The 15,311-nt window shown below is 54.7% G+C and overlaps 1 protein-coding gene across 4 annotated transcripts in view; it reads right to left on the bottom strand.

Moving 5' to 3' along the window:
- Nucleotides 1-15,311, bottom strand: part of MAD1L1 (mitotic arrest deficient 1 like 1) — a 334,114-nt gene that overhangs the window by 69,907 nt on the left and 248,896 nt on the right. For all 4 annotated transcript variants that reach the window (XM_066273526.1, XM_066273527.1, XM_066273528.1 and 1 more), the window contains exon 15: nt 7,784-7,874. In XM_066273526.1, the coding sequence (XP_066129623.1) occupies nt 7,784-7,874 (91 nt within the window). The remainder of the gene's footprint in view (nt 1-7,783; nt 7,875-15,311) is intronic.

The raw sequence follows: 15,311 nt of genomic DNA, 5'->3' as shown, positions 1-15,311 counted from the left end.
AAGGCCCCCAGACAGCCACTCAGGGGGCCCCGTGGGGATGCTGCGCAGCCTGGCCTGCAGATGCGGGGGGTGGGGACCATGGTGGGGGCACGATGGTCCCACTGACACCGGCTCTGGCCCAGGGCCCATGAGATGAGAAGGGGCTTAATATTCAGGACACGTCATTCTGCCCATAAGAGAAATCAGAGCCTGTGGAAATTTCTCCAAACAACGCACACCAGTGCGCTGGCTGGCTTTCATCCCGTTAATAAACATGAGCCGCCTGGTGCCACCTCGGTGGGGCTGGGCCTTTTCCTGCACTGAGTGTCCTGTTTTACATACTACATTCAGAAAGGCAGGCCCTGGACAGCAGGCCCTGGGCTGGACGCTGAGCCCTTCCAGGGGGTCCTTGGTGGCCGGGGCAGCCAGGACGCAGGGCCATACAGATCCTTGGTGGCCGGGGCAGCCAGGACGCAGGGCCATACAGAGTGGGCGCCTATGTACAAAGGGCCAGGCACGGCCGCCATAAGGTAGGCTGTGAACCCTGGAAGTGCAAGCCAGGGTCCCCCTGTGAGCATGCAAGGTGAGACTGAAGACTGCTGGTGACAAAAGCAAACAAGACACGCCCTGGTGGCAAGCGTGCTAGATGGGTGTGCCGGAGTGAGGGTCCCAGCGGGCACGAGCAGGGCCCAACACGTGGCTGCCACGCAGCGTGCTTGTGCCGGCAGAGCAACGTCCCTGGGTGTCTGTCTCCAGACGTCCGTCTTCATGTTCCACGAAATCCAGCAAAATTCAAAATGAATGGGGGTGGGGGAGGGGCACAGCTAGACGTGTTGGCTCTGGAGTCCACACACGAATGGCAGGAGCTGCTGGAAGGTTCTGTAGAGTCATGGGGGAGGCGAATGAGACATATCGGACACGAACACGGACGGCATCCATCAGAAGCCCCGAGAACGGGAGAACGGGGCCAGACGGACAGACAGACGGCTAAGGGAGGAGCAGGCAGAGAGGCCCAGAGACCCACGGGTCCCGTCCAGGAGGCTCGTGCACCCCAGACCCGCAAGGAGACGGCAGGCTTCCCTGGGGGGTCTGGGGGCGACTGGAAGAGCCTCTTTACAGAAACAGCTCACGGTCGTGCCCCACACCTTCTACCCTCAGAGCCACGGACGGACTCCAGGTCAGCCGCAGGGTGAGAGGGGAGAATGAGACCAGCAGGAAGCCGGGAGAGGCAGGGAGAACCCTCAGTGACCTCGGCACGTGGCAGGCAAACACAGGACCCGAGCCCAGGGGCCCCGCCCCCCCAGAAAGGTCTACGTAAAGCCTCGATGTGAAACCTAAAAATCAACAACTGCTTTGGTGAAAAACAAACAAACATAAAAACCTCAAGCAAAGTCAAAACACAAATGATACATTGTGAAAATATCTTCACCACTCGAAACAAAAAGAGCCCAATTTCCTAATGTGCAAAAACCCCAACACCACCAGCAAGAGGACTGTCGTCTTGAAAGTGGAGACCATCGCACGTGTAAACACACTAAAAACCCCGTTCCCACAGAATACGAAAGGACTGAGGTTAAAGTACACCGAGCCCCCCTTGTCGCCCGTGGGCCCAGAGGAACCTGAGTCTGTGTGCCCGCTGGCGAGGCGGTGGGCGGTGCCCACGGAGCCGGCCCAGCACGCCCTGCTCGGCCGGAGATGCGCCTGGACGCGGGGACCTGCAGGTGCCCTGTGAGCCAGCCGTGTCTCTTCCTGCGGTCGCCCTGCACGCAGCCCTGCACGAGGGGACGGCCGCACGGCAGACACTCGCCACAGCCGGCCTGCGACCGCAGCCGAGAGGACGAGAGGACAGCCCCCTCCATCGGTGCCGGCTGGATAAAGGAATGAGGCGTGCCCGCAGGGAAGGCTGTGTGCCGACAGGAGAGAGCGCGCACGGACTCAGAGAGTGACAAGGACGAGGCGCAGAGCGTCTGAACAGGCTCTCCCCGAGGGAAGGGGGTGGGCGGTCAGGCATGCTGGGGAGAAAACTGCCCACCAGGGCAGCACGCTGCCCGCCCCAGGAGTCACACAGACGTGCGTGTCCACACAGCCACCCCAGTGCACCCCGGCAACGCCGGCTGGTGGCCAGGCCTGAGGCTGACGCTGCACAGGTGACCCAGGCAAGGTCAGAGTTCACGGGTCAGACCCCACGGACCCCACACGCAGGCCCTGGGATGTGGGCCTGACGACTCGGGGGTGGTGCCTGAGCCAGGCCCAGGGACAGGCGGGCACCCCAGACAGAGGGGGGCTGGGGGCTGGGGAGTGTGGGGTGCAGGGCACACGGGAGGGGCACTGGAAAGCCAGCGGGCTTTGTAAGGACCCCCTGCAGAGGACGGGATGTGCCAGAGCCGCAGTCCGGCCCCACGGCTGGTGCACAGCGGTGGCCCCGAGGCCAGTGCAGATGCGGCGTGGGGAGGGGCCCCCCGGGCTGGCGACGGCACGCTCACGCAGCCTGGCGCTTCTGTCTCGGGTACGGCCAGTGGCAGAGGGGCTGGACCAGCGTCCCCTGACAGCCAGAGGGGACAGGCCCCCAGACAGCCACTCAGGGGCCCGTGGGGACTGTGCAGCCTGGCCTGGCTGGCCAGCAGCGCGTGGTCTCGACTTCCCACAGCTCTGGTTTCTCCACGATGGTGGTGGGGGCGGGGGCAGCCTTGTCTGGGGTCCTCACCCAGACACCTCAGGCGTTCGGGCAGACTTGGGGCTAAGGGGGCAGGGACGGGCCTGGACCTCTGCAGGAGAGACGGAGGCCCCGCTGGCTGCAGGGAGCTGGGGACATGACTGTCACCTCCCGCCACGTGGCTGCTTCCCTGGCACCATGGGATGACGGCACCCCTTCTGGGGTCTGTGAGCACTGGGTGAAGATGCCCAGCAGGGCCAGGCCGTATGGCGCCCACTGCACATGGCCAACCAGGAGCGTGCTGGGGTCACCCAGAGGGAGGCACACAGTGGACATTGGTGCTGGCCCCGCGGTACAGCTGCGGCCATTGTCAGTGAGCTCTGGGCGTCAGCCTGGGGCTCGAGCCCCTCCTGCCCACCGAGGGGACACAGTCTCCCAGCAGAACGAGCTCTGGGGCATGCCCAAGCCAGGCAGTGCCCAGCACCACGGCTGCAGGGTTCTACGTCCTCCAGGAGCAACGCCCAGAGAACACTCCAGAACTGTAGGCAGTGGACCATCGAGACAGCAGTCCAGTGCCCTGTCTGGTCAGGGCAGGAAGTGCACAGGGCCTGGCAGCAGCTGGAGGCCCCGTGGGGCCATCCCCCAGAGGGTCTGCGGGGCAGAGAGCAGCCAGCGCCGGGCTCAGGGTTCTGGCAGGTGGGATGGGGGGTGGGGAATGTGGTCCAAGGACTGACAAGTGTGCCCGGGGCCGCAGGCTGGACAGCAGGGACCGGGGGGGGCTCAGGGGGCTGTCACAGCACCGATGGAGTGGGGCAGGGCGATGTCCCCAACACCATATTCACAAAGGAGAAGGTGGTGGGGGCTGGGGGTGTCTGGATTAGACAGCACTTCTTGCTGGTGACGCGGGGACAGGAGCGGGGACAGTCTGCACGGGCGCTGTGAGCTCTGTGCTCTCAGGGAAGCCAGCAATTTTCTACCCACTCCATTTCCAGAAAAGTTACATTCATTTAAAATGTCACTGGGCTGCAGTCTGGTCCCCTTCCGGAGTGCACTGCAGGCTGGCTGGGCAGGCAGGCCGCGTGGGGATGCTGCCACGCGGGGCCACCCACGCCAGCCGCCGGCCAGCTTGCACAAGCAGTGCGCTGGACAGCTCTGAGGGACAGCGGGCGTGGGCTCCGACCCCACTGACGAATCCTGCTTAATTACATGCGTGCTGAAGCATTTAGAGGGAAGGGTACAGATGTTCACAATTTCCTTTAAAATGCATAAGAAATTTTTGAAAGGCTGAGTAGATGGTGAGGGGTGGACGGATGCGTCACAGGCAACCGCAGCGAAGCGTCCATGACAGGACGGGCAGTGGACAGATGGGAAACTCTCTCAACTCTGCCATCGTATGCGAACATCTGCTCGCAGGATGCTGGGGAAAGTCCAGCAGGCTCTACAGATGGCACTGGACCTGACAGAGCCCCCGGGGGTGGTGGGCTGGGGGGTCCTCACCCGCTGGGAGGCCGTGTCCAACCAGGTCCAGCTGCCCAATGGACAAACGTCTGCCAGGCCCAGAGCTGTGTGCATCTGACTCTGGGGACTCCACACCTTAGGTGCTCCAGGGGCCTGTGGCCAGGACAGTCCCACATGTGGCCCACAGGAAATAGCGTGGGACACCGTGTGTCATCATCACGCTGGGGCGTGGAGACAGTGCAGGTGTCCTGCGGCAGCAGCAGAGGCCGTGCCCTCCCCTGGGGTGCTATGTCCTGCGAGCTGTCCCCTGGGTGCTTCTGACAGAGGCCGTGCCCTCCCCTGGGCTCCCCTGACAGGCCGGCAGAAGAGCGAGTGTGTCATCTCTGTGCTCCAAGGAGCAGACCGTGACCAGGGCCACCGCTGGCGAGGGACAAGCCCGCACCGGGCCCCATGCCCACCACCACCAGGAGGGTGGTGGGCAGTCTGTCTGACGAAGGACACGCATGCTCCCCCCACTGCTGTTCTGCAACTGTATTCCTGGTTCTGGGAGATCGAGGCCAGAGGGGAGGGAGGTGAAAAGGACCAAGGGCAGGAGGGAGGTTGGGGGCCCAGGCGGTCACCTCCAAGCCACCGGCTCAGAGACAGCTGGACCGAGAGGACAGGGCCACTGGGAAAGGCTGAATGGACTGGGGAGTCTGTGGGACTGGGGTGGGGCTGAGTCCTGGGGCACAAGGAATGCATTTCCCATCGTTTCCACGAGTTCACTCATGGAGGGTCCGTCCTCAGCCCTGACCCCCACAGCCTCACCACGGGGCCCGGCGGTTTGCTCAGCTGTCTGTCTGAGAAAATGTTCAGATCCCGTTCTCCCTCTAAAAAGGTGTGTGTTAGTCGCTCATGTGTTGGCCAACGGTGGGCCTCAGTTTCCCCGTCTCTAAGTGGGGGCCCCAGGCCACCTGTCCTCCCGACGGCTGGCAGGAGGCCCACCTCCTGGAGCCACATCAGAGACAGCCGCCCGGCGAGTGCGGGACAGCGCGGCACCGCGGGGAGACCCACACAGACCATGCACCACGGAGGAGCGTGAGCCTCCCGGGGCCGGCCGGTGCCGCATGAGCACACAGCTCTGAGCCGTAACTGGAGCTGTTTCCTCCCTACCCAGCTGTGAGCTAATTACAAGAAGTTCTAACTAGTGAGCGCCCTCTCCAAGCATATGTTCCCAATTATGTCAAACCGCAGCTGATTTTAATCAATCTTCCTTGAAGCGCCCAACTTGAAGACTCCTCCAGAGGGAGGGGAGGAGAGGGGCGTTTGCCGAAGAACACTCGAGCGCGTGGCGGACGCGCACCCCGCCTGCAGAGCTCGAGGCCACAGGCCCCCACCGCCTCCCGCTCTGGCTCTGCGGCCACGGCTGGGGCGAGCACAGCAGGAGTGCTGCAGCCGGGCCACCTGGGGGCATCACTGCCGGCCGCTGCTTCCCAGGCCTGGGGCCCGAGGGGGTGGGCACGAAGTCTCTGTCCTCATGATGGGACAGGCAGAAGTGGCCACAGACGGACCTCAGCATTGTGGGCCAGGAGTGGAGGCTGACGTGGCCTGTCACCCTCACAGCCCGTGGGGATGCGCTGGGGGCTCAAGCTCAGAGCCCGGGCGTGCTGAGACCACCCAGCCCAGGAGTAGGGCCGGGCTCCTGCTGACGTCTGAGCCTCAGATGCTTAAGCCCCACGGAACCCCATTTCCACAAGCCTGTTGCTCACATGCCCACTTCTCTGCTGCCCGGGCGGCTCCCCGAACCACACATGAGTCCGTACTTGTCCCTTGGCCATCCACAAGACCGTCCACTCTGCGCCTCAGCCTCGGGCCCTGTCTGCCCCGCCCGGGCGGGTCCTGGAGGCCTCCCTCCCCCAGAAGCAGGAAAGACCCCCTGAGGCCCGACCACGGGGGGCCTGGGCAGCCATCAGTGGGGGTCTCAGGCTGCGCTCGACTGAAGAGCCAGGAAGCGTCGCCACCCGTCCGACGCGGTGCTGCTGCCCAGCGGGCAGGAGGGCGGGCGGGGATGCACCTGCCAACAGCCCGGCTCTCCCAACTGAGAACCGCAGCCCAATTAAACGCTGTGAGATGACAGGTCCCAGAGCTGAGCGCTGGCCGGCCGCGGCTCACCGCGCCTGGCTTTATCCAAGTTGTCACTTCCACCATCTCCAGGAATTGGTAATAAAAACGAGATTTGATTTACCTCTAATAGGTGTCAAGATAAAATCAATGGTCTGTCCAAAATGCGGGTGATGGCAACCCCGTGGGCGTCCTGCCGTGGAGCGGTTCAGACAGGAGGACAGGAACGGGAAAACAAAGCTAAAGCCAACAGTGTGAACCAGCGGCTTTACCTCCAGCCCACGGACCGGCCCCCCAGAAAACCCATGACAGTCCGCGGGAGAGTTCACCACCCTGATGCCATCTGAAGATTGCAGACCCGAGGATCTGAGTAGAATTCGTTCATGCTCGGGGTGAGCTCTGCCTTAGTGCTCCCCAAAATGGTTCTCCTTTGTCCACCTGTCCCTGTGTCTAAAGGCTGAAAACCACTGATGTCCACGGCAGTTCGACTTCATGACTGCAGTGCTGGGGTACAGGCCTGAACATAACCCCATCCACACCAAGAAGACCTCCTTCCCCGGGCCCACCACCCACCAGCACGGGCACACACGCGGCGAAGCGGACACACAGACGCGGGCTCTGGGGGTCAGGACGGCATGGCCCCCGGGGCGGGCGCCTCTGTGGGCTCTGGGGGTCAGGACGGCATGGCCCCAGGCGGGCGCCCTCTGTGGGCTCTGGGGAGCCGGGACGGCGTGGCCCGGGGTGGGTGCCCTCTGTGGGCTCTGGGGGTCAGGACGGCGTGGCCCAGGGTGGGCGCCCTCTGTGGGCTCTGGGGGTCAGGACGGCGTGACCCCAGGCGGGCACCCTCTGTGGGCTCTGGGGGTCAGTACGGCGTGGCCCCAGGTGGGCGCCCTCTGTGGGCTCTGGGGGTCAGGACGGCATGGCCCCAGGCGGGCGCCCTCTGTGGGCTCTGGGGGGTCAGGATGGCGTGGCCCCAGGCGGGCGCCCTCTGTGGGCTCTGGGGGTCTGGATGGCGTGGCCCCAAGTGGGCACCCTCTGTGGGCTCTGGGGGTCTGGACGGCGTGGCCCCAGGTGGGCGCCCTCTGTGGGCTCTGGGGGTCAGGACGGCGTGGCCCCTGGGGTGGGCGCCCTCTGTGGGCTCTGGGGGTCAGGACGGCGTGGCCCAGGGTGGGCGCCCTCTGTGGGCTCTGGGGGTCAGGACGGCATGGCCCCGGGCGGGCACCCTCTGTGGGCTCTGGGGGTCAGGACGGCGTGGCCCCTGGGGCGGGCACCCTCTGTGGGCTCTGGGGGGCCTGGATGGCGTGGCCCCAGGTGGGCGCCCTCTGTGGGCTCTGGGGGTCAGGACGGCGTGGCCCCTGGGGCGGGCACCCTCTGTGGGCTCTGGGGGGCCTGGACGGCATGGCCCCAGGCAGGCGCCCTCTGTGGGCTCTGGATGGCGTGGCCCCTGGGGCGGGCGCACTCCATGGGCTCTGGGGGGCATGCGCGCGGTCAGCGGGGGAGGGGGTGAGTGGGTCCTGGGTGGGGTTCAGCCTGAGCCAGAGAGCGGGACGCCCCGGGTGCGGGAGGAGACACGAGGCCCGGGAGCCGCCCTACCTGCAGGGTGAGGTGCTCGAGCTGCGTCTCCAGCTCCCTCTTGTCCTCCTCCAGACGCCGCCGCTCTGCTTCCAGCTCCTCGATCTTCAGCCTGCAAGGAGAGGGGACGTGACAGGACAGTGCACGGCCCCCGGGAGAGGCCCTGCGCTCGGGGGGAGGGGAGAGGTGGTGGGTGAGGCTACAGTTCTGTTCCCAAACACACAGGCGTGGACCTGTGACACTGGTTAGGACATTTACACACACCGTGACAGCACCCGAGCAGGGTGTCAGGGTGCAGCCAGCGCACCCCTTACAGAGACGTCCAGACGATGAGGGAGCCCTGCCCCCCATGGAGCCAGAGGGGGACAGGCAGAAGCCCACACGAGGGGTGGCCGCGTCCTACAGAGGACGCCAAGACTCCAGAGGACGGCTGGGTCATCTCCAGACACGCTGGGGACGGGGGTGTGTGGAGGAGACCCCGGCGCGGGCAGAGACGGCTCTGGGCGATGGTGTTGAGTCCCTGCCCGGGCGGCAAGCGGCCCACAGGCCGTTGTTGTGGACCGGTAATGGCAAAAAGCCATTATAGATTCAAGGCTTGGCAGGGGGCTTAAGTTCTACCCCCTCCATCTCCATATTTGGCTTTGATGCTCTGTGTTTGCACCCACTCCACTTCCTTCCTTGGGTTGCAGGAAGCAATATACATACCCTTCCTCTGACTCTTTGTTTTCAGATGTTTGTAAAATTCACTAATGTATACTGTTTTTGCCTTGGGAGAGTTCCTGTCTTAGCCTTTGATGTGCAACTTTGTATCAGGGTCCTTGATTTGCATAGGTCCATATAATAAAGCGAACTGAGGCTGTGAGGCACTCAGATGCTGCCAGGCAGTTTGAGGAGTCCTCCCGGTCCCATCGGTTTTGTTCTGACAAAGTGTGTTTCCTTAATTCCGCACCGTTATTTGGAAGCTGCGCTGGTCCGCGGCAAGTGGCGCCCGAACAGACGACTTGAGTACGAGGAAACTAAAACTGAAGGAAGGTGACGGAACTCCCCAAAGTGAGGTGCGCACAGTGAGTAAAGAAAGTTTTTGGGGAAAGTGTAGTTGGGAGTAAAAGAATATGGGACAGATAGGGTCAAAAGTAAGGGACCTTTTTGTAAAAATGTTTCCATATGAAGACAAATCATTGTCTGAAGAGTATCAGGGTAAGCCGGAAACAGAGGGATGTGAATATGAGGATAACTTGAAGTCTGAGGATGACAGGGGGGATGAAAAATCCGTGGCTATGGCTGCCTCAGCCGTGGGGCCTCCGCTGCCCTCAGCTCCTTCCTACATTCAACCCTCTGCTCCTCCGTTCCCTTATCGGGCTGATTCCATAGTCTATAGCTCAAAATCTGGGAAATCTCCTCTCCAACAATCTATAGACCAGGCTCGAAATATAGGGGAAACAATAGATGGCTTTGCCTGTTTTCCTATTGTGGAAAGACAGGATGATACAGGGAGACTAGTGCGAGAACATGAACCTGTACCTTTTAAAACTCTGAAAGAGCTTAAACTTGCTTGTGCTCAGTATGGGCCTACTGCCCCTTTTACACTTGGTTTATTAGATACCATTAGTGCAAAGGCTCTTCCCCCAAATGACTGGAAGGCGATTGCTCGTGCTTGTCTCTCTGGGGGTGATTATTTGTTGTGGAAGTCAAACTTTCATGAAAAGGCTATAGAGCTGGATGAGAAAAATCAGCAAGAGGAGGTTGCTGTTACTGTAGATATGTTAACTGGAGAAGGACAGTATGCCCATACGGCAACTCAATTAGATTATCGACCAGCTATTTATGATATAATTAATTAGCTAGCCACACAGGCATGGAAATGCCTGCCTATTCCAGGGACCAAACCAGAAGAATTTGGTAAAATTAGGCAGGGTGCAGACGAGCGATTTCAAGACTTTGTCTCACGGCTAATTCAAGCAGTTGAAAGAAGAGTAGGGGATAAAAATGTGGGAAAGGTTTTAATAAAACAACTAGCCTATGAAAATGCTAATTCTGCTTGTCAGGCTGCACTTCGGCCTCACCGCAAGAAGGGAGATATAGAGGATTATATTAGAATTTGCGCTGATGTTGGGCCTTCATACATGCAAGGTCTTGCCTTTACCACAGGTAATAAGGCAAGATTTCCAGGACAAAATTTTGATAAAGGACAGAACAAGCGAAGGAAGGAAGGTCAGGGAAGTACTTTTGCCCGTGGAAACTGTTTTCAATGCGGGGGTTCGGGGCATTTTGCTAAAAACTGCCCTGCTTTCCCCGGATATTGGTCTCGGCCTCTCCCTCAAGGACAGCCAGCCCTTAAGGCTCCGGACCTCTGCCCACTTTGTAGACATGGGAAACATTGGAAGAATAAGGGGAGGCCTAAATGTACTACCGCAGGGCAGGGAAACGGACAATGGGGCCCTCCCCGGCCCCATCAAACAATAGGGGCAATGTCAGTGTTTCCTCAGCAAATTCAGATTCCAGTAGGCCAAACATTGCCCAACTATCCCAGGCAACAACAGGCAGTACAGGACTGGACCTCAGTCCCACCTCCCAATTCGTATTGACTCCAGAGATGGGACCTCAAGCCATACCCACTGGAATTTTTGGGCCACTTCCCAGTAACACAGTAGGAATCTTGTTAGGCAAAAGTAGTTTAACTATGAGGGAATTCTTTGTTCTTCCTGGAGTGATAGACTCTGATTATACAGGGGAAATTAAAGTAATGGCTCACACTTTGAGGAATATAGTCACTATCTCCCCTGATATGAAAATTGCTCAATTAATCCTTTTACCTCTTTTAAGACAAGGCCAAACCCTGCTAAAGGGACCCCAAGAGAATCAAAGATTTGGCTCCACTGATACTGCCTATTGGATTCAAAAAATAGGTCAGGAACGCCCTGAAATGGAACTAACAATACAAGGGCGTAAATTTAAAGGGCTTTTAGATACTGGGGCTGATGTATCTGTTATTGCAAAGCTACATTGGCCTCCTTCCTGGCCCACTCATGCAGCAGCCACAGAATTACAAGGTATAGGGCAGAGTAAATCCCCTCAACAAAGTTCTAGTTTTTTACAATGGGAAGATAAAGAAGGTCATTCTGGATTTTTTCAGCCTTATGTGCTCCCTGGATTGCCAGTTAATTTGTGGGGTAGAGATGTTTTGAAAAATATGGGGGCATTGCTTGTCAGTCCTAATAGTTTAGTTAGCACTCAAATGCTTGATCAGGGATTTTTGCCCACTAAGGGTCTAGGGAAAGAACAGCGAGGAATTCTCACCCCCATAGAAGTGGCACCCAATACCAGAAGGCATGGATTAGGATATCAAAATTTTGCATAGGGGCCTTGGTAGCTCCTGCTACCCCAAGAATGCACTGTGCAGACCCAATTACTTGGAAATCAGATAATCCTGTATGGGTAGACCAATGGCCCCTTTCTCAGGAGAAACTTAGGGCAGCTGCTCAATTGGTACAGGAACAGCTACAGCTTGGGCACATTGAACCATCTAATAGTCCATGGAATACGCCTATATTTGTCATTAAAAAGAAATCAGGAAACTGGAGGCTATTACAAGATTTGAGAGCAATAAATAAGACTATGGAAATTATGGGTCCTCTCCAGCTAGGACTTCCTTCTCCTACTGCCATTCCATGGAACTATCACCTTATAGTTGTTGATTTGAAGGATTGCTTTTTTACTATTCCTTTAAGCCCTCATGATTGCAAGCGTTTTGCATTCAGTGTTCCTTCACTTAATTTTCAGGCTCCCATGGAGCGATACCAGTGGAGAGTTTTGCCTCAAGGTATGGCTAATAGTCCTACCTTGTGCCAAAAATATGTTGCTCAAGCCATCTCTCCAGTACGAAGGCAACACCCTAAGGCATACATAATTCATTATATGGATGATATTCTTATTGCTCATCCAGATAAAGACACTGTGTTGACCATTTTGCAACAACTAGAATATTCTCTGAAAAAATCAGGACTTTATATAGCTCCTGAAAAGGTACAGCAATCTTTACCTTTTTCTTATTTAGGACAAATTATTGAGGGACAACAAATTCGCCCACAGAAAATAGAAATCAGGACAGATCATTTGCAAACTTTAAACGATTTCCAGAAACTGTTAGGAGACATTAATTGGCTTAGACCTTCCTTGAAATTAACTACTGGAGAACTGAAGCCACTTTTTGATATTCTTAGAGGCTCAGCTGAACCAGCTTCTCCTCGGCTACTTACACCTGCGGGACAACAAGCTTTAAAGCTTGTAGAAAAGGCCTTGCAGCAAGCACAACTAAAACGCATAAATCCTGAGGAATCAATTGCCCTACTAATATGTCCCTCAAGTTACACTCCAACAGGACTATTGTGGCAAGCTTCAGGTCCTATTGAATGGATTCATTTAGCTGTTACTCCTAAGAAAGTTTTATCTCCATATTTTGATCTTGTTGCCTCCTTGATTATCAAGGGGCGTAGGCGACTCTTGCAGCTTATAGGTTTTGAGCCACAGACTATTGTTGTTCCTTTTTCAAAGGATCAACAACAATGGCTCTGGGAAACTTCCACAAAATGGCAAATCGCTTTTGCAAATTTTACAGGCCAAATTGATTCTCACTACCCAGCTGATAAAATAGTTCAATTTTCATTAATTACTACCTTTATATTTCCTAAGACAATTGTTAATGAGCCCATTCCTGAAGCACCTACAATCTTTACTGACGGATCCAGCTCAGGAATAGCAGGCTTAATAATCAATGGACAGCTTTATACTGAAACAGTCACCTTAAAATCAACCCAAAGAGTAGAATTACATGCCATTATCATGGCTTTTCAGCATTTGCCATACTCCTCCTTTAATTTATATACAGACAGCAGATATTTACTTATGGTTGTTTCCACTATAGAGACTGCTGTCTTAGGGACAACTGCTGATGAGGAACTATTTCAGCAGTTCCTCCTTCTTCAAAGACTTGTACGTCAACATACAGCTCCGTGTTTTATAGGACATATTCGAGCTCACTCCATGCTCCCTGGAGCTTTAGCGCAAGGGAATGCCCTTGTTGATCAAGCTACCCAAAAGAAAATTATTGGAGCAACCATGACAGATCAAGCAATTCAGTCTCATACTATCCATCACCAGAACGCTGCAGCCCTGCGTAAACAGTTTCAACTTTCTCGGGAAGCAGCATGGCAGATTGTTAAATCTTGTCCAAGGTGCCCTATATTACAATCTGTCCCTTCGTTTGGAATTAACCCTTGAGGACTCCTACCGGGACAACTTTGGCAAATGGATGTTACTCATATACCTTCATTTGGCAAACAATCCTTTGTCCACGTTACAGTAGATACTAATTCTGGATTTATAGTAGCCTCTGCCAGAACAGGAGAGGCTGCTAAACATGTTATAGCTCATTGCTTGTATGCATTTTCTATTATTGGACTTCCTAAACTGATTAAAACTGACAATGCTCCTGCATATGTAGGAAAAGCATTTACTACATTTTGTCAGACTTTTGGACTTGACCTAAGGACGGGAATTCCTTACAATCCCCAGGGTCAAGGCATTGTAGAGCGTGCACATCAAACACTTAAAAACCAATTGGAAAAAATTAAAAAAGGGGAATTATACCCTCAAACTCCTGCAAATCTTCTTTGTCATGCTCTTTTCACTTTAAATTTTTTGAATACTGATGTACAGGGTCATTCAGCAGCAGAGAGACTCTGGAACCCTGCAAGGAAAGCCTTCCCTGAAGTGCGATGGAGGGACCCACTCACAGGAATCTGGCAAGGGCCAGACCCTGTTATCTTATGGGGCCGAGGATATGTGTGTGTTTTTCCTAGGTCTGCTGAAGCTCCTCGGTGGATCCCTGAACAACTGGTGAGACACCATGATTCTAGATGAGAGACTCACTTCACAAGAGCAATTGCATAAGACTTACTATGCTCTTTTCCCTTTCTCAATTATTATCTAATTTTTTTAATGTTTTAGATCATTTTATTTTCCTGATCCATTGCTTGAAAGGAGGGCGAAAGGGGGGCCTGATTTGGGTATTGCTGAATAGAAATCTCATACGGCCGTCTTGAGATTTTTCGAGAGAGATCTCTGTTTAGTATATATCCTTATTACGTTCCTATTAAGATAGCCCTACTTAAGATCAAGCAGGCCATAGTTCAATCTCTAAAACCCCGGGTTTCACTCTTGATTTGTGTGATTGTATGTGAAGTCTTTGTTTAATGTCTAAGTGTTTTTGTTTATAAGGCCTGAATAAGTCCTTACATGAAAAGTAATGATGATAATAGTTTTGGAAGTGCCGGCTGTAGTATTGAAAACAAAATGGGAATAATTTCATTTCCCTATATAAATATAATTTTGTTTGGAATAAGTAGAGCATGCTCATTTTGGATCCAAAAGACTTGCTGGTTTGGCCAGGCTGCTCCAGGCCGCAAGTGAAAGGCTTGAAGCAGCATAGATTTACATAATAAAGGTGTAAAGATTTTTTTGCTGTAGAAGAATAATGAAGATCACAATGGGATTTTTCAGTTTTGATATGTACTCTCTAAAGTGCCTGTTAATTAATGTTAAGGGGGTGTTTTGATAAGTGTGGGAATGTTGTTTGGAGGTGCTTTTACTCTTATTTTTGTTAAAAGTTAACAAAGTCAAGAATTTCTTGCAATATTTGAAGTCAAAATATTGTAAAGTGTAATTCAATTGTAAATAATATAAAAAGAAAGGGGGGGGGAGTCATGTCCTGGAGCTCCTGCAGGTCTACCCTGTTACGCTTTTTACTTCAAACAGTTTATCTTGAATGCTGATGTATAAGAGATGCCCAAATTTTTGTCCTGCAAACTACTACCCTTTTTTTTTTTTTAACTTTTATTTGATTCCAGCTAATGACACTGTTTTGTTCTTTTCTGAATAGCTCCAGATATATAGGCAGATAGGGACCCTCAAGCCCCTCAGCGAGATCTTCTGAGCATGGCTTTTAAGGTACCAAGAGGCCGAAAAAGCCCAAAGGAGATCAGGTAAAATACTAGCTCTTGGCATACGCCCTCAGAGGCTCCAACGCTCCAACTGGAACTTCATCAGGGCCCTGCTTCAATAGTGGAAAGGATGGTCATTTAAGCCAAAGCCTGCCAGGCTTACATGCCTTTGCTGTGAGGAAGAAGGGACACTGGAAGGTAGGCTTCCCCCTCACTCCTCTAAGGGAGGGTTCAGTCTCTTCCAGCCCTGCTCCATCCACCTGTGACCTAACCTTGCCCAGAATACTGGGATTTGCCACTGAAGGCTAAAAGGTGCCCAGGGCCGTCAGCCCCATCTACGACACTGTGGACGAGCCTGGGGTATTTCTTCCAAGTAGCTGGTAGACTGGTCTCATTTACACAAGGGTCATTTAACTAGGTCTTGCCTGAATATTCAGGTTTTTTATTCTTCCCTTGAAGATCTCTGTTGTGGGTATTGATAGTCCTGTTTTCTGCTGCTTTGATTAATATACAGTCTTTCTTTTATTCCTCCTGCCTCAATGCCCCACTCA

The sequence above is a fragment of the Saccopteryx bilineata genome, chromosome 4 (assembly GCF_036850765.1).
Source record: "Saccopteryx bilineata isolate mSacBil1 chromosome 4, mSacBil1_pri_phased_curated, whole genome shotgun sequence".
Taxonomy (NCBI): domain Eukaryota; kingdom Metazoa; phylum Chordata; class Mammalia; order Chiroptera; family Emballonuridae; genus Saccopteryx; species Saccopteryx bilineata.
This window is presented reverse-complemented; position numbering and strand designations above follow the sequence as displayed.